At 35.4% G+C, this 27,564-nt stretch overlaps 2 protein-coding genes across 3 annotated transcripts; one reads left to right on the plus strand and one right to left on the minus strand.

Annotated features, from left to right (window-relative positions):
• The first annotated feature begins 165 nt into the window (after window positions 1–165).
• On the plus strand, window positions 166–15,659 carry LOC143884501 (kinetochore protein). 2 transcript variants are annotated; one of them, XM_077388123.1, is made up of 8 exons: window positions 166–611; window positions 2,059–2,124; window positions 3,545–3,691; window positions 8,408–8,512; window positions 8,795–8,884; window positions 8,988–9,110; window positions 11,256–11,497; window positions 15,291–15,659. In XM_077388123.1, exons 1-8 carry the CDS (start codon window positions 443–445, stop codon window positions 15,300–15,302), a joined length of 954 nt encoding a protein of 317 aa, XP_077244238.1. In that variant the 5' UTR covers window positions 166–442; the 3' UTR covers window positions 15,303–15,659. The 2 variants fall into 2 exon arrangements, with proteins under 2 accessions (XP_077244238.1, XP_077244237.1); XM_077388122.1 differs by having other exon boundaries at window positions 173–611; window positions 8,399–8,512.
• Window positions 15,660–15,926: 267 nt separating this feature from the next.
• LOC143884502 (NAD(P)-binding Rossmann-fold superfamily protein) lies at window positions 15,927–20,812 on the minus strand. The gene is made up of 8 exons (XM_077388124.1): window positions 20,644–20,812; window positions 19,010–19,241; window positions 18,381–18,460; window positions 17,398–17,551; window positions 17,219–17,297; window positions 16,880–16,967; window positions 16,591–16,637; window positions 15,927–16,486 (listed from the first exon to the last, which is right to left on the minus strand). Exons 1-8 carry the CDS (start codon window positions 20,771–20,773, stop codon window positions 16,307–16,309), a joined length of 990 nt encoding a protein of 329 aa, XP_077244239.1. The 5' UTR covers window positions 20,774–20,812; the 3' UTR covers window positions 15,927–16,306.
• Between the last annotated feature and the right edge of the window lie 6,752 nt (window positions 20,813–27,564).

Genomic DNA, 27,564 nt, shown 5'->3' on the forward strand with positions numbered 1-27,564 from the left:
TCACAAACGCCAGTGGGACCAATCCAAATAGTAAATGATATATTGATCCCTTTTTTTCCTGGGCCACCCCCACTGATTTATCTATAAGACTCTAAGTATAGGGCTTTTCACCCCCCTGCAGTGCGCATTCGCCCCCTTATTACGTGATAAGTCTTTAGCTCTTTTTGACATCAAATCACGTTACAAGGAGGGCGAATCAATATCATCGCCCTAAGTCTATGAAGGGGTGCCCTGAAAGAAAGGTTTAGAAATATATCATTTCCCATTCCTCAGCTTTCTTATGATAAAGTTGTTCCAATAATAGAGAAATGGCGGGCTGAATTTCAGATTTTCAAACCGATTCCTCCCTCCCTCTCTCTATCTCTGAATTTCTGAACAAACTTTTTATTCTTTTCTGATCCTTTTTTCCTTTGCCTCTTCAAAACCCTAGAGCAGAAAAAAAATGCAGAGAGAGCCAAAGAATCCGATTCAGAGAAAAATGGCGGAACTACGATCAAATTGCGTGAAAAATATTCAAATCCGTCAGCAGATTTCGGATTCCGCCATGGATACTTTTCGCAAGTCTTTGCAATCGATAAAAATCAGCGGTGAAGAAACAGGTGAAGATCAAGGTAAGATCTCTTTTATCGACTTTATCTTCTTATTTTTGTGATCTCGAACGTCTCTAGTTGATTTATTTGTTGGCTTGAGAAGTAGTTTTTTTTTTTTTTAGGGAAGATTGGTTGTTGGATTTGATTTTCGTGTATGAAAGTTTGTTGTTTTTGTTTTGAATTGGAAATTAGGGTTTGTAAGGTTGAACGTGGGTTCGCTTCTGAATTTGGGTTGATTTGTATGTTATATTAGTAATGATAGACTAAAGGTAGATTTTCTGATGTTCTGAGTCGATTTTGATTACGCGGGTATGTGATTAGGGTTTGTTTCTGAATGATTCTCGGTTTGCCTTTTTGGATTGCAAATTAGGGTTGAAAAATAAAAATACGGGCTTGCTTTCGGTTTTGATTTAGTGTGGATTGGAAGTTCTGGCAGACGAAAATTTAGGGATCCAAAGCTTATGAATGATCGATCGTGGATTCTAGAAAATAATGATTTGTAGTACAATTTTTTTATTTTCATTTGATTTTGAGTCAATTTGTTGCTTGTAATGAGGTTAATGACCTGATTCAGGGAAATCAATAAAAGCCTCACTGATTTTAAGTAATAAATGCTTTTGGTATAATATAACTAGGGTCTTTTTCAACCTAGTAGAATAAAAGGAGCATCAGGGTTGTTCGTAACTAGATCCTTGCATCTTTCAACAATGTGCTTTGCTTGCAAGACATTAGTGCAAATACCACTTAAACTCTTATTAAGTGGGTGCCACTGTTCCATTTATAAGGATTGCTTCAGAACGTCTCCTGTGTACATTTAAGCAACACCCAATTAGGGAGATGCATGGTGGACTGTGCATTGAGGTCGACCCAGGCATTCATATTATCAAATGTCCTGTGGGTTCTAAAAGCTGAATTTTGGTTCCCCTTTTTTGGGTCTTGCTAGCAAAGACATTTTAACTACTAGTGTTTATTGGATAATAGGGACAATTTTTATTCTGTTAGAAGTTTAATTTTGAATTTATCATAGTTCAATGAAGTTTGCAGCAAAAGGAGACCGTTCAGATGAATGCATTTTTTTTTTTTTGTGGTCAATTTTGGTAAAAAAAACAATGAAGTTAGCCAGCTAACGGGGACCGTTCGGGTGCAACCCAATTGCATTTTGGATCCATTTCATGTGTAAATTTGCAAGCTGAATAAAATTGAGATTGAAATTTAGACACACATTGGACCCAAAATACAAAATGGATTCAGTACAGGTTTTCTGGTTTCTCTAAATTTTTTTTTTTTTGAATGGTAGCCAATTTTATTGCAAAAGAAGGGGACCGAGATGGTCGATACACAAGAACGACAAAAACATAAAAGAGCAAAGCAAAATAATACAATATTGGCTGCCCTATTTTGATTTCATTTTATTTTTAATATATTGTATGTGACTTTTGTATATATATTTTTTCAATGGGCTTTACAGTAAAACTTGGAAAGCTTAAAGATTGTCTCAGAGAACTTGAGGATGATTTGGTTAAGACTCTAGCAGGTACGGCTATCCGTAGGATGTTTGTTTTCTACTTATTTTCAAAGATGCTTATAGGTTATTAATTATTATTCATTCAAATATGCAATGCTCCAGTAGCATTTTGTGGACTAGTTGGTTCTATCTCATGTTTGATCTGCAAATGACATTTTCTTCATGATTCTTTTGACATCTAGATCACAAGAGGACTCTGACTTTCTAGAATTTAGTGATTTAGTCTCTTTCCATTTTATGCTGTGCAGGAGCCCTCTGATTTTCAAGAATTCCGTGATTTACCCCCTTTGCATTTTAGTCTGATGTTGCTGGTCATAATAAGAACTAAGATTTATCTGCCTGGATTGAGTTATTTGTATTCTGGCTCCATGCATTTAAGCTGTAGCATGAAGGGCTACGATAGATATGATCTCATGAGAAACCAATCTTTAAATATTAGGGGTGCAACTCGGGTCGGGTTCAACCCGAATTTTCGGCGGGTTGTGTTGGACTTCTCAAAATTCGGGCTGGGTTCGGGTTGGCAATTATGAACCTGAAGACTCGACCTTGGGTTGTTATTAGAAGCCAAGTGAGCAGCTCTCTCTCTCTCTCTCTCTCTTTCTCTCTCTCTCTCTCTCTCTCTCTCTCTCTCTCTCTCCTCCCTCTCTGTTTTCCATCAACCATAACGTTTTCAATCGAGCATTATCCTTCATGTCACCTCTTCCTCTATCCTTCATGTCACCTCTTCCTCTACCAACACATCATTTCTCTACCGTGCGACTCTAGACAATTCTTCATGTTCAAATTGAAGATTCTTGGAGAATATATGTCCGCAAAGATCTGCTCAAACCTCTCTACGTTGGAAGGGGCAATGTTGAAATGTAACACTGATATACTAATACATTTGCTGTGGCATTTTTAATCATATTTGTTGCACATATATTAAGTAAGCAACTACATTTCCTAGAAGCAACGCCAAATGTATTTCTTTGGAATTCCATGAAAAATGTTGGAGCTTCTAGTCTATAGAGAGGTATAACATGTATCATACTTGCCATTATATAATGTGTATTTTAATAGTATTCAAAATTACTCAAGTGTCTTCAATCTATCTTGGTAATATAGATTAATGCACTCATTGTCTATAACTTTATTGTTTTTTGCATTTATTATGCACTATTAGACTGACAAAATCACCATATAAATATCTTCGATTTTGCATTTGTTAGGATTTTAATCCGTTCTCTTACATGCTTCTTGTTTTTGTAACCATTGCAACATCATTGTTTTTCAAAAAGCATTAGAATTTTGGTAACTTTTATATCAAAAGTTTCCTTCTTTGTCAACTTCTTAACATGAACTTATATAGTGAGCCCATGAATATTGTCTGAATATAATCAATTCATGCACTCCATCAAATTACTTTACCCTATGCCCACTGCTTTTGTAGTGAAGACTTGTAAAGAGGCCAAGCGGCTGGAAACCATTGAATCTTATTCTGCTGCTAAATCTAGAATTGAAGAACTCAAGAAAATTGTTCAAGATCAACAGGCAAGAAGAGATGAATACAAAAGAATAATATCTCAACAATTGCTTGGTAAACTCCATATTTCCGATATGCTCTTTGCTTCCCATCCTACATGAATTAGTTGTTGATATTATTGCTTCAATTTTGTTGCAAGCACTTTCCATAGTTTTTTTCTTTTTAAAAGCTTTTTTCTTTCCATAGTTTTTCTCACTGTTACATATAAAATTTATTCTTTTTATCCCTTGTACCAGATCCTAGTACTGATCTTAGGGATTTGCATGAAATGGTTTTAGTGATGTTTTTTAACGTCCTTAAGACACATTTTTCGGCAAATCGGAACATGTTTCTTTTTTCTAGGAAACTATTTTGACTCATTGCATTATACACACTTGCCAAAGTTCATACGTAAAGAAACGGATCTCTCTTACTTATTACGAATTATTGCAAACCTAAATTTCATATATTCAGAAAATAAAAACATGAACCTGTGTGTGGTTTATGGGTGATCACGCACATCCATAGGGATTAGTTCCTGCCCTAAAATGGGGTGGGGATACCCTATGTCATCAAAAAAAAAAAAAAAAATGAACCCATATGAAATAGGTATGATATTCGATGATATTTGGTAATATGAATTATCATGTTTGTGTAATGCCATGCAATATGATCCCTATAATATTCCCCTAAGTTGATAAAGATAAACCGTAGCATTTACTTCTCCCAAGATGCGTGAAACTATACAATCAGAGACCTAAAATTATGGCCCTCATTTCTCTAACTCATAGAAGTGCCAAGGAGGCTTGGAGTGTCCTTTTAGCCAATTGATAGCCCACAATGAATCGCCTTCAGTCTTGACTTTCTTATAACCTTGATCCTCTACAGTCCTTAATCCCTTTGATATAGCCTTTACCTCTGCATCAGTTGCCCAATCCTCACCACTTGGGTCTGCCAATGCCAAAATCACACTACTATTAACAACTGATAATACACCCTATAAAGAGCTACCCTATAAATTCGACAAGCTAATTACGGATGACTTTGCTGCTCCCATCAAATTTGAGTTTAATAAATAAAAGAAAAAGAAAAAAGAAGACTATCCCGTGGAACAAAATTCCTTCTAACATTTACCCAACCTGCAACAACAATATTTATGGGAATAACAGTGCAAAGCTTAGTGTTTGAGGCTCATTCTTAAACCTCGACTATCCAATTATGTACCAAGTGAAGAATATAACGTGCAAAAATATCTGTCCACTATAACAAATCCAATCTTTTGCTTTGCATTAACTTATCAATTTCAAAGCCCATATGTGTACCATATACCCACATAGTGAACTTTTTTTTAGCTAATTATGCTCTTGTTGCATCTAATAAGTGTTCAGCATTTCCATTCAAAAAATAATTGTTCAACATTTACTTAAGCTCGACTCATATTTTTCTTAGTCAAACCATTAAATCTTCTTTTCCTTACCAAAATTTAGATTAAAATATCTACGAGTATTCCAATGACTAAAGAAGTACTCTAGAGAATAGAACCTAAGCCTCCTAGAGAGAATGATGTTATTCAATTCCTAATATACAAAGAATAAGCCATTCCTATATTGGCAGAATACTTTATGAGAGTGTATGCTCACATCGACATGGGGGAGCTTGAAAATATTATTCCATTGATGAATACATGGTGGAATCATATTTCTTAGGGATTATTTAGATGTAGGTATATCAATTTTTAATGCAAACACTGATTTGTTTGAAATTAAGGTTTTAAGTAAATTGTGTTCATTGAAATCAGTTTACCATGTTTGGATGATAAATGTAGAATAGCCAGTTAAGAAAGTCGGAGAGAACCACTCGAAATGCTTGCCTCGTGGTTATGCCAACTAGTGTGGCTCCGGTGTTGGATGTGAAAGTGGCGTTGATATTGGAAATGCCCAGCTTTTCTTGTTCATTATGTTAAAGGTTCAAAATTTTGTATTTCATAGGTCAAGTTCCACATTTTTTAGGAATGCGTAGGGTAGAGTTTTGGGTTTTATGGTAGAACATGGTTCTATTTTGGGTTGTGTTAGTTTTATAGGTAATATATTGAGTTTGGGGTAGCACAACAATGTTTAAGGTTTTGGAATGTGATCCAAGCCTAGAATAAGAGAAATAGGTGAAAGAGAGGAAAAGAGAAGAAGTAGGGGAAGAGAATAAGAATAGAAGAAGAGAAGGGGAAGGGATTAGAAGAAAGAATAGTTGAAAGAAGAGGGAAGGCAAGAAATTAGAGGGGAGAAATAGAAGGAGAAGAATAGGAGAAGAAGAGAAAGCGAAGAAGAAGAGGGACAAGGGAGAATCTCTGTTCTCAATTCATTAATTCATCATAAAAAATCTTTAAAAATCCTAATACATGAGGGCCTATATATAGGCAATTAAAATAACCTGGAAATAAAAGTAACATTGAAAATAAAATCCCTTAAAAACTAAAACATGGAAATAAAATTCCTAGAAACTAAATGACATGGAAATAAAAATCCTAAAAGTTTTAATGGGCAACATGCCACTTATTGGGCCTACAATATGCATCATTCTCCCCTTGTTGAAAAGAACTCGCCTCGAGTTCTAGTCTACCTGGATCAAATATATAAATGACCCACTCCAATAGGAGAAGACCATGGGTGTCATACATCCTCCTAATAGAGATCGCGATAAGCAATACATCCCGACAAGTGCAGCAGGATGTAGAAATAGTAATCCCGATCAACCCAATCATCTGCTGAAACATACGGGTGATCTTGCTCGTGCTGGGTGCAACATTCACAGGAAGTACCATATCCACATGAATAATATCTGTCAATATCTTTGTGTCTGCACAAAGTTATGCAATATGCTCAATCGGCTCAAAGATATGGCAATCCTCCACAATGTGCTCTCGATCATCCTTCTCTTGTAGTGGCTCATCGGTCATGACACTAGCCTCTGGCTCGTGACTGTGCTATGTCGATGTGTCAGCCTCGCGTGGCCCAGTCACAATATCTGCCTCAACTGTGGAAGTGTAAGGCTCGCTCTCTAGATGCTCGGCAATCGGTCGTGATGGAATCTCAAAATCATCATGCTCATCGATGTCGGCCTCATCAACAATATCATCTAACTGACCACTGAAAATATCTGTGTCTGGCTCTAAGACAATGGCCTCTAGCAGACCACTAGCATCATTTGTGTCTAGCATGTCGTGGGCGTCAGCAATATCGGTCGTAGCATCTTCCTTCCCTTCTAGAGATGCAGCCTCATCAACACGGGAAGAAGGAGATGGGTAGGCTGAGCATGAATTCCTGATAGTCGTGGCCTCCCTGAGAGCCTAAGCGCACGATGCTTATTAATGCAACTCAAGGTTACTTTCATAGCCGCTATCATGTCTGAGTGCTGATCCAAAGTAGCTTGAGTGTGTTTCTCCCAGTCCCCTCGTGGTTGGACTTGTCTTTGCCTCTGATGTATCGATAACAAGCCTTTCGAGCATATACCTTTGCAAACTCATCACAGACATCTTGCCATCGACTAAAATAAGGCATGCCTAAGTCACTGCGCTCTTGCAAGAAGCGTCTCCATTTCACCATGGCATCTCTGCATATTGTATCCTTGACTCGATGAATGGTCATTTGATGATCATAACCATAGTACTTATGGTATGCCTCAAGGGCCTTGATCCATTGCAAACATGTAGCATCATAATCTCCATGGGGATAGTAGTAGGCATCGGAACCATAGAAATATGGAACCCATGGTGCAGTCATTATGAGGCGAATCAATGTCGCATGGTTCCCAAATGGAATCTGTGAAAATCAACCATCAGATCTGTCTGTGATGTCGAAAGAAACACAATGCCTTTCGTGGATATTAGATCGGACCCTCGGATAGCCTGGTCAGTGGTCGGACCAAAATCAACGGATGAGGAAAGTTGCACGAAGTAGTAGCTACGCTAGTCATGGGCTGCTAAGAATATGCTAGGTAGACTCTTCAAGTCGTCCTAGTCAACTCTCGTGTTCACGGTGAGGCCAAATTTCGAGCAGAAATGGCCCAAGTGAGGAGAGAGAGAGAGAGAGAGAGAGAGAGAGAGAGAGAGAGAGAGAGAGAGAGAGAGAGAGATGGACAAATAAATGAGAGTAATCAGAGAGAGGGATGAGAGAGATAGAGAAAGAGGAAGAAGAACAGGAGGAGGAAAGAGGGAGAACTCACCTCTTAGAGGGGAGGAAGGGGAGAGATAGTGGGACAGGGGAGAATCTCTGTTCTCAATTCATTAATTCATCATAGAAAATCTCTAAAAACCCTAATACATGAGGGCCTATAGGCAATTAAAATAACCTCGAAATAAAAATAACATTGAAAATAAAATCCCTAAAAAACTAAAACATGGAAATAAATTCCTAGAAACTAAATGACATGGAAATAAAAATCCTAAAAGTTTTAATGGGCAAACATGCCACTTATTGGGCCTACAATACGCATCAGAATGGCAGGGTAGGATTTTTTCCAAGTAAAAGAACTATATTATCATTGATATTGAGGAGGTCTGTTGTACACAGGACTTCATGAATGCATTTATTTCCTTCTCTGAAATAAAAAGTCTAAAATTATATGCAAATTAGATATTGAAAAAGCATATGAACATGTGGATTCGAAATTTATGTGACTTGTATATTTTATGGTCGTCTATTATCATTGATTCTCTCCTTCTATTATAGTTTTTTGAAAAATGTTTAACCTTTGCTATAAAAATCATATATCTATTTTTTTTGTTGAAAGCTTTGGCAGCACTCGAGCAAAAGAGTAATCAAGATATTAATCATACAGAAGACATAGAAGAGGCCATTTTATGGTACAATACTATCCTTGGATTCCGAATTGAAGGAGGACATGGTAACCAAGAATCATTTTACACGCCATGTTTCAACTATTTCCATTAGGGAAATGATATCAACACACTAACTTTTTGTTATAGGGGCGTTCTAGCTTGTCTGTTCTTTTTTAATTGGCTTGTAAGAGTTTTTTTGGGAACCGTAATGACCTTTTGACAACTCTTTAAATACTAGAAGACAAGCTAGGTGAGTGCATATATCAAAACTTGGTTGTGTTGAAATCATTTCCCTTTTCATTATTATCAATGTTCTTTTCTTTAACGATTTTTCTTTTGGTTTTAAGGAGTCAAATTCATCTTCAATAAAATTGACTTGAAAAATCCAAATAAAGAGTACTCGTTCATCATTCGACACGAGAATAATACCTACACCTGTAAGTAGTAGATTGATGTTATCAGACATTGTTTCTTGGTTATTTTTTATTTCTTGGGCTTGATTGTATTTTGACTATTCTAATCATTTTCTGGTTATTTTAGTATCGGACTGTGATCCTTACTTGGAAAATACCGAAGAGTTGATCCAGGAGTTGAACCAAACTAATGGCTTGTTCAAGTTCGTGAGAATTATGAGAGAGAGGTTTCTGATGTCTGCATCAAATGGTACAACCTTATATCCATCATCACTCTTTGCTTGTATCTTTTAGGCGGATGAATGTGAATTCTTGTGGGAATGTTGAATGTTTATCACTTGCTACTTTGCTAGTGCTATCTAAATGTAAATATTTTACTGATGTCTGACTTTATTTCACATTATCATGGGTAGAGTAAGAAAAACCCTTTCGTTTCTAGCCATTTATTTTCAAAATGATCAGTGCATGTTGACTTACAATGATGTTTTATTAAATAATTAAAATTTGTAACACAGGGCCTCGTCTTCTATGTTGAAACCAAATTACTACAATAGGCATTCGTTTTTACTGTGGGTTATCGGTTTTTTTTTTTGAATGGTAAACTATTTTATTAAAAGAAAGGAGACTGAAAAAGTCCCCCAAGTACTGGGTTATCATTTTATTGCCATACTATTTTGAGTACATTACTGGTAGAGTATGTTAGTAGTCCATTGAGTTACATAAGGGTAGTCTAGTCTTTTCTCATATATTGTAACCCTAATTATATTTATATATATTAAGAGAGTTTCTCAGTAATTCTCTTTTTTTCGTTCTCCTTATTCTCTCTCTCTCTCTCTCTCACTCACTCACTCTCACTTAATTCATTGTGTCATAGCCCTAGGGTTCTTACGTTCTCATAACTTTTTTTTAATCTTTTCTCCCACTTTCTCTTTCTTTGCTTCCAAACTTTTAAAAAAAAAAGTTACTGTTCAGGAACAGTACCACTGCACTTTCACGCGAACATTAACCCTAGTTTTCTTGGATTGTCAAAGGGCACTAAATGGTGCGTCTATTGTTACTGGTTGCCATCGCCTTCTTTGATTGAGGATCCGATATGGGGTTGTGCACTAATGTTCTCTTCTTCCTCGGTTGCTTTTCGATATGAGTTTTCTCCAAATCGATTCATGTTTTCATTTGGCCCTGTCTTCGTCGATTGGGCTTGTGATATGCTCTAATAGGGTCAGTTTGGTGGTGTTTGGGTGTAGACAACCATTGCTTCTCTCTCTTCACACACACACACACACACACAGATATATGTATGTATGTACGTCTGTATGCATCATGTGTGTGTGTGTGTGTGTGTGTGTGTGTGTGTGTGAAGCCATTGGATGTTGTACCATTTAATTTTACATTTGCAGCATTACCTTCAGCTTGTTTAGCCTTTTTAGAGCCCAGCAATATTGCTATTCAAAATGACACATTTTCTGGGTGTGGAAATGACCTTTTCAGTGTAAATTAAATTTTTGTTAATACATTTACAGCCAAGTGCAAATAATTTTCCATTTGCATTGTGACCTGGAGCTTGTTCAGCCTTTTGGAAATTATTATTTAATTTACTGGTTTTGTTTCTAGCATAATTTTAAGGCATTTAAATGTAAAACACAAAATCTGTGCTCCTAACCGGATCTTGCTGTAGTTAGAAATGCCCATGATTAAAAACTCGGATTCAGACAAGAATGCAGCCTAGGTAAAAAGGAGTTAACTTGGGCTAGTGAATGATTTATTGATGTAGTCAACTTTTCATTATCTCGGGTGAGTCAAAAGGAGTTTTTTATTGACTTAGTATAGCAACACTCAGAGTTGGACGAGAACTTGGCCAAGGTAAAAGGGAGTCAATTGGTGGAGTCGATATTTCACTCAGGGAGTTTTCAAATAGTTTGAAACAGTACCCTGATAAAAGTTGAACTCTCTTGGTAATTAATTGAAGGTACCTACCTTCTTAGGAATTTAATCATTAAATCAACAATAAATGAATGACATAGAACCATTGGTCCATTACATGTGCTCCAAGATGCAACTAAGAGAATTTAGTTGTTAAATCAACAATTCATGAACAATGTAGAACCCTTACATGTGCTACAAGATGCAACTAGGCTCTACTTGCAGTCTAAGACAAATTACTTTGACATGTGGATAAAATAAAGAAAGGTTAGGTTAGTTTCAGTACCAACTTTTCATTGGGTTTTATTTTCCTTAAATCATCACCGAAAAACTTTGGTATGGTACTTTGCAGTTACAATATTGCATTTTTGCAATATTAAAGAGAAGCATACTTTCAATACCATATTTCTGTTCAAATTGACTCATCTAGTAATCTGTTAATTCCTTTCTCTAATCCTGAATTTTTGTTTACCAGGACTGCTACATCTATCCACTTTTCCTCATCCAGACTCAGCTACAATTACTTTATCGGCTCCTGCTTCCTCAATTTCTGTGAGCAGTAGAAGTGAATCTCTGACAAAGCAAAACGAGTTTCAAGTTGAGCGTAGAGCAGAGGTTGATAGACCTCCCAAAAAAATAAATCATGGTCGAGGTCATAAGCTGGAAACTGTCTCTCCCAAATCTGCATCATCTGTTCGTCGATCCCCACGTACCAAGGTATCTCATTGATCCATTATGTTCTACACTTATTTATTTGTATGTGTTGAAATCTCAACCCTCTGTGGTTTTGTAATACAAAACAAATGTTAATTCCAACTGAAATATCATACTAAAAGATATCAAATTATGGAAGCATCCTTTCACCTTTTAACCAGAAGTAGTAATTCTAGCAGCTAAATCCAATTAAGAAAATCAACTCGTGGCTGCAAATTACCGTGCCTTAAAAGTTTTAACACCAACAACTATGTCGCTTTTACCTCATTTTGGAATCCTAGCTTTCAAATTATCTTCTTATGATTACAGTATCTATCATAGTTGCCAAAGTAGGAAATAAGTGCTTGAAACAATGTGGGAGGTGGAAGTGGAAGTGGGAAGCGAGGGGTTTAGAGAAGAGAAAATGTTGGAAGCAAAAAGCTAAATAAAGATGAAACGTGTGGGAAGTATGTCATTGGAAGTGAACGTGAAGCATATACATTGGAAGCGAGCATGGAGCGCATAGAAAGAGTAGGGTTATGGAGGAGGGTTCATGTAGGTATGGATTAAAAGAAGTAAAGAAGATTTTCAGATTGATTAGAATTACAAGTCTAGGGGTTTGTAGGTTCACTCACAAGTTTTATTCATATAGATTAATGTTTAAGTTTTTGGAAAAAGATTCACTAAAGTTTCATTTCAAACTTAACTTAAAGACTTTTTTTTTAAAAATACGCCCTTTTGACATTATCGAAAGGAAAAAAACTCTTAGGATAAAATAATCACCTAATTAGGAAACAAAGTCTTAAGTCTTAATTAAGAGGAAACACGTAGAAGCGTTTGGGAAAGCGATCTTCCCCTAAATTTGAGAACTAAGAAGAACTTAGCTTCTGAAGCGAGCTTCCCATACACCTACGAAGTTTCCGGCAAGTATGCTATCTACAACGTTATTGACTTATTTTTCTTACTGAAGGATACAAACTCCTTGCAATAAGCTTGCTATGTTATCAAAATAACATCAAAAGCAATTATTGCGCCTACCTTGTCACATCAAGGATAATTGCAGTAGTTTATGTACCATTGTTAAGCCTGGTTTCTACTAGAATCATTCTCCAGCTGTATCCTGGAAAGGGGGCCTGCAGGAAATGGTTGTTGTCATACTGAACTCTTAACATAAGATTCAGGATCATATCTTCACATGGCAGTGCACTTGACATACTTCCCTTTCTAGAATTGAACCTTTAACCACTTCTTATGTGCCAAATTTTGAGGTTGCACTCGAAACAGCTTTCAACTGCATTCCATATCGAGGTAAATTCAGTGGGTCCACGGGCCCCACCACAACAAATTTCTCCGACTCTTCCTAAGTTTACTGAAAGAAGATGAAGATATCTCATACTTATCTTGCATCAACAGAGGGCCCACCTTTACTTCGTTTGACCCCCTACTTTGTGAAACTGGCCATTTGGTATTTCATAAGTTCGGAGATTTTAGTTGTTCATTTAGATGGCCTTTTAGAGGGAGCTTTTTGTCTAATGTTATTTTCAGTTTTACGAATCCTTACATTTGTCAAGTTAGAAAGTTCAGTTTGGGTGAAGTTAAAGTCTTACCTACTATGTTGCATCAGTAAGAGTACGAGTGCTGGAATCCAACACCGATATCGAGTGTCTAATTAGGCGAACCTCAGGAAGAAAGATTCGTGGATTCGCCAATATATTTTAATCAATTTTAAAAATTTAGTTTTTTAACATAATAAAATGATTATAACAAGTAGATTATTGAAATTTTAATTATGTTAAGTAAATTTAATATTTTATTTGGGGAATGATATTTCCCCCCCTTTGACGGATAAAATCCCCCCTTTAATGTTTTCCATGAGAATGGTTCACTACTTTAGGATAAATTCACCCCCATTAACGTTTCCTGACCTTTGAAAGTTAACAGATAACGTTGAAGAGGGGGATTTTATCCGTCAGAGAAGGATGGATAAAACTTACTAGTAGGATGGATAAAACTTAAAACGTGCAGCAATTGTAAATTTCTGGTAGTAGTATTTAAAAAAAAACTGATAAAAGAGATCTAGAAGTGTCACATTCAGAAGAATCTGTGTAACATTGCCTACCTAGTGTCAAAGTTCAATGTCGAAAAAGAGAAGTTACTTTTACGATGTACGTACAACTTTTAATAGCGACTGTATACAAATTTAATGCTTTTGAAACTCTGCTTTTATTGCCCCCCCCTCTGGTGAACAAGGTTAGCTCTGCTCATGTTTTTTTTTTCTTAAACCATATTTCCTGCATTATTTTTTGCTTCTCTTTGTTCTTCTAGCAGAACATTTGTGCTGTTCTACTCGATTTTTCTTTAATACTTTTTAATTATTTCTGTTGGGAATTTTATTTCCAATTTGGGTTGCATCAAATTAGTATAAAACCTGTGATTTTATGGGTTTTGTATGGCTGGTCTGGGACGCGGATCGGGATCTTATTCAAAGCTGAGCATCCAGAATTGTTGAAGGTGCAAATCAGAAGGACCATGTCAGAAGTGAATAATTCCTACAAATTCTTCATGGAATTGAATAGGGACTCCAATCTATAAATCATTAAGGGTCAAGATCAGATTATAGATATTTTTCTTGGATTTTAGGAGTCAATTTTTTTTAATGTTTTCTAGAGGTAACTATTCACGTTATGTTATTTCCAGGTTTTTAGAGTTTATTTTTAATTTGGGCAACATGTTTGTCTAGTTAGAAAGTTGAGTTTGAGTAGAACTTAAATTCCTAGTTAGGGTTTGGCTTTTATTTGGGTCGAGGAAACTTACGTCATTGATGTATGGACAAATTAATGCAGATTGAAATGTAAATTTTATGCTTTTGAGGTTGTTGTTATTTTCTGTTTGTTTCTTCTTGCTGCATGAAGAGGCTAAGGATCTGTTTAAGCTTTATTTTATTTTATATATGCATTTTTTCTGCTGGGCTTATTTTTTTTCCTAGTTGGATGAACCGTATTGAGACTTATCGAGTTGATTTTTTTAATTTTCTGAATTATTTCTCCTAGAATTTCTCTTCCTATTGAGGGTGTAGCCGTTTGGAATTCTTGGGATATCTCATTACTGAGGCCTTTCTAAAATCTTTGTAAGTGGCAACCTTTTGGTGTCACTTGTGCACTGAGTAGTTAGTAACTACGCATTTAGCCTCAAAACTGTCTCCAGTCTTATAAGTACAGGAGCTGTCATCCCAAAGACCGAAAACACATTAAATTTAGGGAGTCCAGATACCATTCTTCTCTGGAATTCATTCCTTTTCTTTATTAGGACATATTCGATTTAATATACCACCTTAGGGTTATAGGAAACGGGATGGCAGCCTTTTTGGCAGGTAAGCTGGAATTGGAGGTGTTTCTTTTCATTCATGCTATAAGTGATTATGTATTTTCTTCATTTTCCATGCTATTAAGATCCTCCAAAAAGAACTGCTGCAATTCAATTGATAATGTGACTAAATTTAAAAAATGCCATATTTTATTCTTCTTCTTCTTTTTCCACATTCTGATTTAGGCCTGGGATCAAAGACTGTTTAGTTAGTAGAATCTGAAAGTTAAGACTTCTAATCTTGCTTTCTTTTTTATATAGTTATCCTTTTCTGAAAAAAAAATATTGAAGCTAAGATTCTGTCATTTAATTATATCAATTGTATTCCAATACCCTTCGATACTTGATCGTCAACTGTTAATTATAAAATTCACTTGTATTCCGTTACCCTTTATACTCAATTGTCAAGCAATAATAAAATCTCTGATCAGCTGTGAACTTGGGTCTATCGCAGGCCAGGAAATGATGATGAATGCAGAAGTCTTATCTTGTTGCTCCTGAAGGGATTGGCCACGGATCACACTCACCTATCTCTTTTTGGCCAATAGGTCATGGCTACGTAAATTTAACTATTCACTGTAACACCCACCTTTTTTGTATAGTTAGTTTATCCAGTTCTGTTGTTGCTCGTTAACCTTTTTTTTATAGGAGTGGGGTGCAAGTTGAGGACACCAATTAGACGGAGATAGGCATCTGTAGCTCAGCTGATACAACAGCCTAACTAATGTTGTCAAGACTACATAATAATGCAGTTGTATTGAAAAAATGTCCATGTATCAAATGTAAGAATCCCAACTCCTAAAATCTGATTTGGTTTGATCAACGCCAGGGTGACCTTCTCGTGCTTTATTCTATTTAATCTTTACATTTCTTTCCATCGATCTGCTTGAAATTTGGAGTGACTTAGAAACTGAAAATGCTATGTTGTGCACATCCAATGCTCTTGAAAAATGAAAGCAAAAAACTCACACCCCCATCATGCTGATTCATGAGCAAAACCATAATGCCCTTCTGGAAGCATACAACATTGTGATATTTATTGGTGTAGAAGACATTTAGCATGTCTAAATAGGTACTTATGAATGTATGAATACAAAAGTAAATACCCTGCATTTTATAATGAAGATGAATGAATGCATGCATGGGCCCAAAGTTATGTATATACACATCAAAGTATCTATACATACTGTTTATATAATCACATTCTATTGAATACATGCATGCATATCTGCACATGTATTCATGCTGTATCTCCATAGTAGATGTCAACATAGTGGTTGCGCATATGCACATGTACATCTCTAAATACACTTGTGGGTACAGGGTACAAAAAATGTGCATCTCATGTGCATGCACATGATGTATAGACATGAAACTGTACCTTATATGTATGTCTCAATGTACATATCTACATGTATGTATATACCAGGAGATAAATGTTAAACTGGCAAATGTGGATATGCATGGAACTTAAATTGCAGGTTGAGATTGTCTTTGGATTAATGCATGGCTTTGCCTCCAAAGCTTTCTTGCTTCAGTTTCATCGTTTGCTAAACCCGAACAAGAACTCTCATTGCAGTCTGCAAAGTATTTTCCGCTAACTCCATTGACCCGTGGGTTCAGAGCAACATAGCATGTAGTCGATGCTCCCTTCAAAAGAGTAACACATATTTTGATCAGATTAAATTTATGGTGAGATTTCAGAAAACAATGGGATGATTTGCTGTGAGTTGAAGACAAAAAGGGAAACATACCTGAGATGTTGATTTTAGTAACTTGGATGCCAGGAAAAACACTGAATCTGCAGAGATTAAATACAAGTGCTTTCAATCAAATTGTTCTAGAATGTGTTGTGTAGAAGACATTGGAGGAAAATCAGGGTATTCTAACATCTCTATTGTTATATGCATGATTTGTTTATGCTTAACTTTTACTTTTATTTGTTTATTTATTAAGAGTTTGTCTTTACCTTTTCTTTCAAAAGAAATTTGATTCCGACTTTTTCAAAGAAAAGAAACCAAATTAGGTTGAAGTAATTCATGCCTGTGATCAACCGATTATGATCCCTAATAATTCCAGTCTTTACAATTCCCGGATGGACTGCATTGATGGTTACTCTTGCATTCCTCGCCTGCAAAATCCAAGAGAAATTTTTTTTACTATTTTTAAAAATCATACTATATAGCTTTTCTTACATTATTAAATTTTTTTTTTTAAAAAAAGGAGGGAAGAAAAAGGAAGAGGGGGTAGAAATGTTGGCATTTCCATGTAAAGGGAGTAGAAATGTATCCATTTTTAGGAAAAAGAGAAACCCTATGGAGCAGAAATGGTAAAAAAACAGGGGTGGAATTATCATTTCACAAAGGTAATTTAATTTGTCACCTTCAATCTCCTGGCGACTTCGTTGACATGCAATACGTTAGCCAATTTGGATTGAGTGTATGCTTGTGTGCCATTATAACTGTATAAATAAATCAATATAAATTGCAAGGTTTTTTTTATATTAAATAATATTTTATAGTAAAAAACAATAAATAAAAAAAGGAGAAAGATTTGTTTACTTGTTGGGGTAAAGCATGTCACTGAATTTGAATCCTTCTCTTCTGACCCAGCTATGAATTATGGAGGAAACATTGATTATTCGTCCTTCAATGCCTGTTTTACCTGCTGTTTCTACCATTTTCTCTAATAGAATTTCTGTCAGTAAAAAATGCCCTACAATACAATAAAATAAAATTTATTTTAATGCTTCAGAATTACAAAAAAAAAAAAATTACAATAAAAATAAAATTTATTTTAATGCTTTAGAATTGCAAAACAATACACATTATCACCATTGGCATGATTTTTGGGTATCTAAAGCAAGGCCTCTCAGATGAAGGGTTTGGATTAACTGAAGATGGTGCCATAAGCCTCACTTTTGATCGATCTGAACCGTTCATTTGATAGACCTTGCTTTGGATCTCCAGTGGCCCAAAAAATCTAGTTGATCGTCCAACTATATTTGTTTTTTCATTTCAACACCGGTGGTAAAAAAAAAATGCACATTATTGAATATTAGGATAATAGGATTGCATGATTTTTGGGTCATTGGAGATCCAAACCAAGAGCTGTTCTCAGATCAGTCAAAGGTGGGACCCACTGTTCCATATTGGGCATTTTCCTTATTTAGATTTATATTATTTTGGGGACCGATATCCGCACTACCATATTTTAATAATGCCACTAATCACTTTCATTCACATATTTTTATTTACCTTTTCCCAACTGTTACAATACTCAAGATGCTATCAACATGCAATAAAAAAAATTGGGATGTTGGAAATTACCAAGTAATTTGTAGCAAAAAGTCATTACCCAAATAATTTTCTTTGATGAAATTTCCCCACTTCTAAATAAAAAGTGGGATAATTTAAGTAGTGCCATTATCCCAATATGGTAGTGCGAATATAACTTTCCCCTTGATTTAATATTCATAGCACATTGACTTCAATGAATTTCCAAAAAGAAAATTGGGGAAAAAAATGAGGATGTGGGAAATTACCCAAGTAATTTGTAGCAAAAGTCATCTCAAATTTATCGTCAGAGAACTCTAATTTCTGGCAATATTTGCCAGCATTATTTCTGCAAATCGATATAAACATTACTACAGTAAGAAAATAAATTGTAAAAATATATATTGAAAGAAGATAAAAATAAATAAATAAGATAAGGTTTTAGTGCAATAGCAAGGAGATCAACATGAATTTGAAACTCCAGCTACCAATAAAAAAAATGTAGAAGAAATGCTTCAATAGGGCTACTATCCTGTGTCTGATATATACACTAAATCTTAGTGTATACATAATCTAATTAAAACATATGACATTTGAATCTGACCGTCCAATCCAATCGATGCACCCTCTTGATGTCCGCTGCCCAGAAATCGCTCGGATCGGATGATCCTAGCCATCGGAAGTGGAAATTCAATGCCCACTTTATTGCTTAATTAAAAAAAACAAAAAACTAATCAGGCTTATATTTGGCCTATGGCGCATCGATTGGATGGTCTAGATGAAATGGATATTTGCAATGATTGGTCAGATGTGGATTATACATAGTTCCAGTGTATAGTTTTTTATGTTACAGATTAAAATATAAAGATATTTAAGACTAGATGATTTGCAAACTCACATGAGGATATTAAGTGGTAGTCCTAGAGTAAAGAAAGCTGAGCAAAATCTCCTTATCGAAGCAAATGAGCTCAAATCAAGTTCCAATAGAACAATGTTTGCCTTTGGGTTCTCCTTTAAGATTCTCTCTCTTACTTCACCACCTTTCTTCAGATCCCTTGCAGGAATTACAACCCTCACTCCTCTCTTTGCTAAAACTCTAGCAGTTTCCGCGCCTATACCGGACGTCGCCCCTTTTAATCAGAACCAAGTAGAAGATTAATCGAATACTAACTAAGAAAGTATATGTTAGGCTACTGATATTGGCACTGCCATGTTTTGATAATTACAGTAACTCAGCTTGTCTTTTTTTAAAAAAAAAAAACTGTCAAAAATTACTATAGATCCCAAAAAGCTCTATCAGAAGCGAATTAAGAAAGAAAAACAAACTAAATTTGTGCAATTATCGAAACATATGGTAGTGCCAAAATCAGTGGCCTATATTTTATAGTTCATAAATACAAGAATTGTATGCTATTTAGATTCATTAAAATCTGTTGAAATGTCAGTTTGGATGCTGATTCCTTCTGTATATAAATTAAAAAAGGAAAAAACAAACTTAGTTTGTGCAATTATCAAAACATGGTAGTTCCAACATCAGTGGGCTATATTTTATAGTTCATAAATACCAGCATTGTATGCTAGCTATTTAGACTCATCAAAATCTGTTGAAATGTCAGTTAGGATGCTGATTCCTTCTGTATATCGGCTTTTGTTCGACGAATTCGAAGGTGAAAAGAAGAAGTAATCAAATTGCATCTCAAACCCAATTAAGATCTTTTATTCTATTTTTTTATGGCGAAAATAGTTTTCAAATTCTTGAATATTTTTAGAAGAATAATATCTGTGTCAATGCTGTTAAATATGATCTGTATAAAAAGGAAGCCAATAAAAGGCAGGAACTGATTGAAATCTATTTAAAAAACATTTCCAAGAATTATACCAGCATGGAGAGGAAAAGGGTATCTATCAGTTTGATAACACCTATAAATTATTTAAAAATGGGAAAAGATATGCTCTGTTCAGATGCTTCCAAAAATAGAAGATATGGTGTGAACCCATGAAAGAAAAACAATTCAAAAAGGCTAAACATGTCTTGGGATTGGAAAAAGAAATAGTAAAAGGTAGCAGTTCAAGGAAACCAGAGGAACAAAAACGAACAGAGATGGGGAAAATATGAGATACTATTAAGATGAAGGATGAAAACCCAAAAGGTAGGCAAATTTTTAGATAACTTAGTGAAACTAAATCAATTTCTACCTATCAAAACAATGATGAAAAGACTATTTCAACTGTTTTTACATGTTATGTACATTAATCATATTATTATTTTTAAGCCTTAAGTTACCCAAACTCAGTATATAAAACAAAACCCAATTTCATAACCAGCTGATGAAATCCAAGCACATCAAAAATATAAAAAAATGGCATCAAAATTACCACGAAATCGGTGCGAGCTCCTTCGATTTACAGAACCCATGTCCAGAGTCCAGACACACACACATAAAAAAATTAAAAAGAAAAAAAAAAGCTCAACTTCAAATGGGGAACCATCATTTGGCTGAATTGTTTAATGAGAGAAAATGTGAGACTAACCAGTGATTATTGCTGTTAGTTGGGAAGGGATTAAAGAAGAAGTATCCTCAGTGACTTGCTCTGCAGTTGAGTTTGATCCAAAGCCACTTGGGCCTGCAACACCAATCAAATACCTTAGTGTTTCCTTCATGGTGTTGAATAGAGAGCAAAAGGAGTTGGATGAGAGAAGAACACTTATAAGAAACTCAACAGAAAGATGACCCCGTACTTATAAGAAACTTAAATAGAAATATGGTCCCATCTCCATATCTCTCTCTCTCTCTCTCTCTCTCTCTCTCTCTCTCTCTCTCTCTCTGGGTTGTCACATTTTAACCTTTTCTATCCCTTTCATGGAGTTGTTGGGTCCTGAGTCACAATTATCATTCTCGGGAATTTCTCGGCAAGGGAAAATCTTGGGATACATTAATTTTTTTTTCTATTTTTTCTGGTTTATATCAGGAAAATGATAAAAAAAAATTAAATTATTTTAAAATATATAAAATGCATGATTTAAGAAAGGAAAATGATATATATATGGAGACCGAGAATAGGAGCTAGCAGGGGACCGCAACGAGAATGTGCTATGTGTTCAAAAAAATTTACTAATTGATGATTTTCCTAAAATTAAGGACCGGCTCACGTCACATGTGATGTTGAGGCGTAAATCAATTTGCTCGGTCCCCCTTTAGGTACTATTCTCGGTTTCCCTAGCATTATTCGTTAAGAAAAATATTAAATTAAAAATATAGTAAAACTGTCACGATATTATCACGATAGTTTTCATGGTAAATGATTAAAATGAAAATATCATTATATTTTTTTAAATCCCAGGATTACTTAGAGATTTTGTTGTTTTATCAACATATTTTGATAAACGGTGGTGCTTCTCAGATATTTCCTCATCTCAGTAGGAATTTAAAAGAAAAATCAAGTTATAGTCTATTTGGAGAGCTTGTTTCACTTACTGGCATGAGCAATCTCACCATTTGATGGTTTTGGTATCATAATAAAATGAACCCCAATGAGTGTTTCTATGGAAAAATACAAAGGAATAAGCATAGTAATCACCGGATAATCTTGTATCATTATACAATGAGCCCTAACGAGTTTTTGTATGGAAAATACAAAAGAATAAACATAGTAATAGAATATTACTATAAAAAGAAGAAGATATGAATAGATTAATTCTAATCTAAACTAGCTGCTACATCTAGTCTAGTTATCCAATGCATTAGCAAGATGATCCATCGGTGACATCGATGGATCATCTCTCGCACTAACATTTTGAAGGGATGAGATGAATTTAAAAAAGAGCATTTTTTAATCTCAACCATTCATAAAACAATCCCCTCTAATATGGTTATTTGCAAATAATCATTATATAATAGTTATAGAAATGATATAATTAATGACTTTGAAAGATGGTTAATGTCCCATTTTCAAATAAGAATAGATTTGCGTACAAATTTTATATGCAAAGAGGGACCAAAGAGACCCTTATAATTTCAGCTAATAGGTATTATCAAGTGATCCTAACTGCCCATCCAATGGGCCCCACCATGAATGGGTCACGACCCAAAAAATAGACTTTTCCTTTTTAATTTTGGATTGTAACTCTCACCCATTGCCAATGACTCTTTTAATATTTTAATCACCTATCTGAGGGCCCACCATTGTATTTTTGAGGGCCACCTAAAGGGTCCAAGGTGGAGCCGATAAAATTGATGGTCCAGATTGCACAAGCCAAGGCCATTTGCAGATTGAAAATGCCAATTGCACGAAATTGTGCCGATCAGAAGAGGTGGACGTCGATTCTGTTTCTAGGTGCTCTCAAATTCATGGTGGGGCCTATCTTTTGAACGGTTCCTATCAGCTTGCTGGTATGCGTGCGTATTGGGCATCCATTAGTATCAGAGAAATGGGCTCCCATGATATGTGATGTTTTTTTACCTATGAAAATTTGTCTCCATTTACCTTCCCTCAAAGGGAAAGTGAAATGGTTTTCTCATGAGAATAGCTTTTGTTTTCTTAACGAGAGAGAGAGAGAGAGAGAGAGAGAGAGATTTGCAGATTTGCAGGGTAAAGGTGGCAGAGAGAGAGAGAGAGAGAGAGAGAGAGAGATATGCAGGGTAAAGGTGGGGCCCAGGAGGGTCGGAAGATGGAGGCCAAAGGTAGGCCCCACGGTTCCCTCCCTCACAAACACGGGTCATGATGATGCACCTGGGTTATCAAGCACTCTTTAATATCACACGTTATCTTCTCACACGAACACACCAGAAAGAAAACAATAAACACGACTGTATCATAAGAACCAAAAAGCCCAGACATCCGTACTAATTGCATGTTTGAAATTAAAGTTAGCTTTGTCTTTCTTTTTTTTAAAAATTAATCTCCAAAATATTTCCTAATTACTCATTGAAATTATGAAATGTTAAATAATTTTGATTTTTTTTAAAAAAAATATTTGTTTGGTTATATATGGACCATTGATCTGATGGGTCTAGGTCTCAGGCCGAATGGATGTCGTCCGAACGATCAGTGGCTATTGTTTTCATCACCCTTGATCAAGAGATCACGATTAAATTGATAATAGTGAGTGACAGGCTAAACGTCTGATTACTTTGAAGGTTTATGAATATAATTTCAATTAGAAACCTTAATTCTTCCCATTTTCTTCCCTGGGACAGCCACTTGTAGTGTAAATGAGCAGTCATAAATACACTAGAGGGGGCTGTCCCTTGAAAGAAAATGAGGCGAATATAATACTTCCCATTTAAAAATATTTAACAATAAGTCCTTAAATACTACTTATTTTACTAAACTTTTTGCTCGTTAGTGATTTACATGTCATTTTTTTTTATTTTTTCTTCTAGATCCCTTTTTGGGCTGGTGGGCATTATCATTTGTGAACGTGGGGTGCACATGTGAACGTGGGTTTGTGCATGCCTATGGAAGTGTGTTTGCATGCAATGCATGAAACTATTTGAGGATGCTTGATATTGGCACACCCCCTTTTTTGGTAGATACACACTGCGTTCTTTGAAATTTCTCTCGTGCCAGATTCAATTCGAAACTCGCCTCACTCAAAAACGGGTTCGAGTCGAGTTGACTCGGACGATTAAAAACTCGAGCAACGGAGCAAATGCATATATTGTATAGATATATTTTGGTAGGGAAATGATAAACACTGTAGCAAAGCCATTCCGGTTAGTCTCATTCTACATCAGATGAGGAGAAACAATTTAGGTTGGGGAGGAAAAACTACACTAATTGTTATCTTAATCGTCTCATTTTATGAAGATGTGGATATAGAACCTTTACGTGTTCTATTCTAACACTACCAAAATCCATTAGGGCCCGTTTGGATACCTCATGCATTTGTATTATGATTTGGATTTGAGTTTTGGATACAAAATACATCAATCATCTTCATGATCATGTTTTAAGAGAGAGAGATGTCTCGCTGCTGCCGGAGCAATGTCGAGGAGCAACGACGGTGAAGGAAGTTGCCACAAATATTAATTTCTAAATAATGTCTTGCAGAACAGATTTGAGAATCGGAATTTGTTGCAATGTTGTAGCTGACTTGGAAATCTAAGGATCTGATGTAGTTCAAAATATCAACTAAATCCAAATCTAAATCTTGTGGGTATCCAAACTTGGCCTTACCGAAGTTTAAAATAACAATATTAAAAGTCAAGTGATATGTTTGCCCCCTTTTTTAACTTGGGAGAGCTCCCTCTTGTGTAAAAAAGTAGTCATAAATAAACTAGAGGTGGCTGTCCCAGGTAAAAGAAAAAAGAAAAAAGAAAAAAGAAAAAAAGGGGAGGTGAATATATCACTTCCCAAGTTCAGGTATGTACCCCTATTCCTTTTCCTTTGTATAAGTTCCTAGGATAGTGTGCATATGCAATTTACACTGCTCAGCCAAAATGAAGGGCAGTTTTCTAACAAATTTTAAGAAAAGACTACTTCTTCATACAAGTTCTGAAGCAAGACTTCTATGAATACAATCTTTTTTTTCTTTTCCTTTCTGCAATTCTACTTTGCCAAAAATAGAAGAACGAAGCAAAGAACTCTAACAAACTTTAGGGCCCACAGACCACGACATTGTTCCCCCTTGGAATCATTGAATTCCCTTTCATTGGATTGATGCATGCAATAAAGCTAAAATAACATTGCCGACAAAAGCCAAAATTTCTCCGAGTACACTCATGACTTAGTGTCCATTGGAGAGAAAGGAACCACTTTCTTTTCATGACCAACAATCCCATTACCATTAAACTGTCATATTCAATGAAGATTAAGGACAAAATAAATATAATATGGACCTTTTTCCATGTGGGTCTCATCCAAAGTAAGATTTGGAGAAAAGGTTGTTTGTCTTTATTACCATACAGCAAATCTTAAGTCTTTAATTTATATGAATACAATGTATTATAAGTTGAAAAAAAAACACCACACCACCTGTACTAGGCTGTGGATTTCCTATGTGATCTTGAATTGATTGGAGACAAGGGTATTGCTTCCTTTGTTGTCGACATCAATTTTAAAAGGTAGAAGAAAATCTCCATGGTTTGTCTGGAAATTAGGGTTTAGAAGATGGAAAACTAAGGTAAGGGTTTGAAAATTGGTAACCCATGTCTACTTTAGTGGGTTTAATATTACTGTAAATGTTAGGATGGTCTTTGAAGTTTGGTTTGAATGGGTGGTGAAGATGAATGTCTAGGAAAAAATTAGAAAGTTACCAACATGGTATAAAAATGTGACAGTAAAGACAAGCTAAAATAAAGTAATGCCTGACCATGGCAGAACGGTCACAGCCCCCTTACACGTTGGGTAATCACCACACAGGTAATGATGAGTAGTTCTCACTTCGAATATATTTGGTTGCTAGGGGGCTTAGTCCCGATGGATTTTGAAGCCCTAGTGGACTTTGCAGACTATGGGCCACTGGCTTACTCTAGGAAGCCCAACGGACTGTGGGTGAATCGAGGGAATGTCCAGGACTGTTCAACAGAGATTTTAGAGTGGTCTGGTCCTTGAAGTTTTGGGTTAGCTAGTCATAAAGAAATAGGACACTGTAAAGTCTTAAAAGGTTTTACATTCCAATTTTTACTATTAGCACGAGAAGTTTCTGGGCTCAGTTATGGATCTAAGTACACAAAAATTGTGAGCCTATCTATGGCGTGGACCAACAAATAAATGAATTCAATCCTAGGTCATACTGTACCTTAGTCAATTTCCATAAGATAAAGGATATTTTAATTATTTTCTAAGAGATAGGGAGAATTGGGTAATTTTATAAAATAAGGGCATTTTGGTTATTTTCTGCATGATAAGGAATTTGCATCAGGCAACGGCATTTTCCTTTTTTTATAATCTTCCATTAGATAAGAGCATTTTGGGCATTTTCCATGAGGTAAGGGTATTTTGATCTTTTCCCATAATATAGGGGGCCCTTTAAGATACTTTTTTTCCTTCTCATTTTTCATGAGATGATGGTATTTTGGTTATTTTGTATGAGATAGGGCATTTCAGTCATTTTTCATGACATATAGAATTTTAGGACTTTTTCAATTTTTAGAATTTTTTCCATTTTTCTCATTTCCAATGAGATAAGGAAATTATGGTTATTTTCTATGAGGTATATTTTGGTCATTTTCCATGACAAGAGTACTTCAGGATTATTTCCTTTTTACCATTTTTTGGATTTTTTCCATACATTTTCTCTTCTTTTTTTTCATGATATAAGGGTATTTTGATCATTTTCTATGATGGGTATTGTGTTTTTTTCTTTTTAGAAAATTTTCCATTTTTCAATTTTTCTTAATTTTCCTTGATAAGTGTAAATTGGTTATTTTTCATGATTGGAAAGAGCTATTGATTAAAACTTTGAGGTTCTACCTGTTTGAGATGGATTCTTGGGTGAGCTTTTTAACAAGACAATGGGATTTTAGTGGAGTCTCTCGGGTAAACCCGAGACTTCCTAACTACCTCGGGTTTTCAGAATAGACATTAAAAGTCAGATTGGACTTAGATGTAACTCCTCAAGTCCCTCGGAGTTCCCAAAAGTTCAACTTGACTAAATCGATGTAGAGACTTTAACTTGTAGTTTACAAAAATGGATATACATTTACAAGAAAGTCTCTCAAAAAGACGTATTTAGGAAATAAAAATGATGGTTGTAGTACTTATATATCTCTATCTTATTAGCTAGTGGCTTTCAAAGTGGCCTTAATATCCCATTTGCAAATAAGATTAGGGGAGTGATAAATCGACTCCCAAATATGATAAATCAACTCCCCATGTGTGTTTCTCTCTCCTCTGGGTTATAGAGAGAAAGAGGAGAGAGATAGACACACGGGGAGTCAATTTATCATTTTGGGGGTCGATTTATCACTGCCCTAAGATTAACCTAAAATAATCTAATTTACAAAAAAAAAAAAAAAAACAGTTTAAAAAGGCTCATAGCTTTTCAATACAAATTCTACTAAGCTCTTAAATACTCTTTGTTATTACGTTAGCTGCTAAGAAGATGTTTGTCAACCACGATTTATTTTTTTCCATGGAAAATAAAATTCCAAGGCTAGGGAATCCTTTTCAAAAAAAGATTCATATTCCTTTCTAAGAGAAACTTATCAGGGCCGTCATGTTTGCAGAAAATAATTCAGGAAAGAAACTCTCTTATTCACCACTACACGCATATGCGATTTGGATACATGGGGATTCCACTCATCCTATCTGTTGACTTTGTCCACGGTTTGGAAGAGCATCTAGCTAATAGCCCGAGTAAAAAACTTACTCCAATGTTCACATGGGATAAAGGTAATCTGGGGGTTTTTATCCTTGGATAGACTATGTATCCACTATTCATTTCGTTCTTTGTTCTTGGATGAAGTATACCAGAACAATAGGGAGATGATATTTTCACCCCCCCCC

This window comes from Tasmannia lanceolata, unplaced genomic scaffold (assembly GCF_043159265.1).
Source record: "Tasmannia lanceolata isolate RefF3 unplaced genomic scaffold, GAP_Taslan_0.1 ptg000008l, whole genome shotgun sequence".
Classification (NCBI taxonomy): Eukaryota; Viridiplantae; Streptophyta; class Magnoliopsida; order Canellales; family Winteraceae; genus Tasmannia; species Tasmannia lanceolata.

Bases quoted from the DNA above. Each gene is read 5' to 3' on its own strand.
- LOC143884501 (XM_077388122.1), top strand. From the start codon at position 443: ATGCAGAGAGAGCCAAAGAATCCGATTCAGAGAAAAATGGCGGAACTA. The intron at 8,513-8,794 runs GTAACCAAGAAT...TTTGGTTTTAAG, and splicing joins CCGAATTGAAGGAGGACATG to GAGTCAAATTCATCTTCAAT. The intron at 9,111-11,255 runs GTACAACCTTAT...TTTGTTTACCAG, and splicing joins TCTGATGTCTGCATCAAATG to GACTGCTACATCTATCCACT.
- LOC143884502 (XM_077388124.1), bottom strand. From the start codon at position 20,773: ATGAAGGAAACACTAAGGTATTTGATTGGTGTTGCAGGCCCAAGTGGC. The intron at 19,242-20,643 runs GTTAGTCTCACA...TCTGATTAAAAG, and splicing joins ACTAACAGCAATAATCACTG to GGGCGACGTCCGGTATAGGC. The intron at 17,552-18,380 runs GTAATTTCCCAC...ATTGTATTGTAG, and splicing joins TTTTGCTACAAATTACTTGG to GGCATTTTTTACTGACAGAA.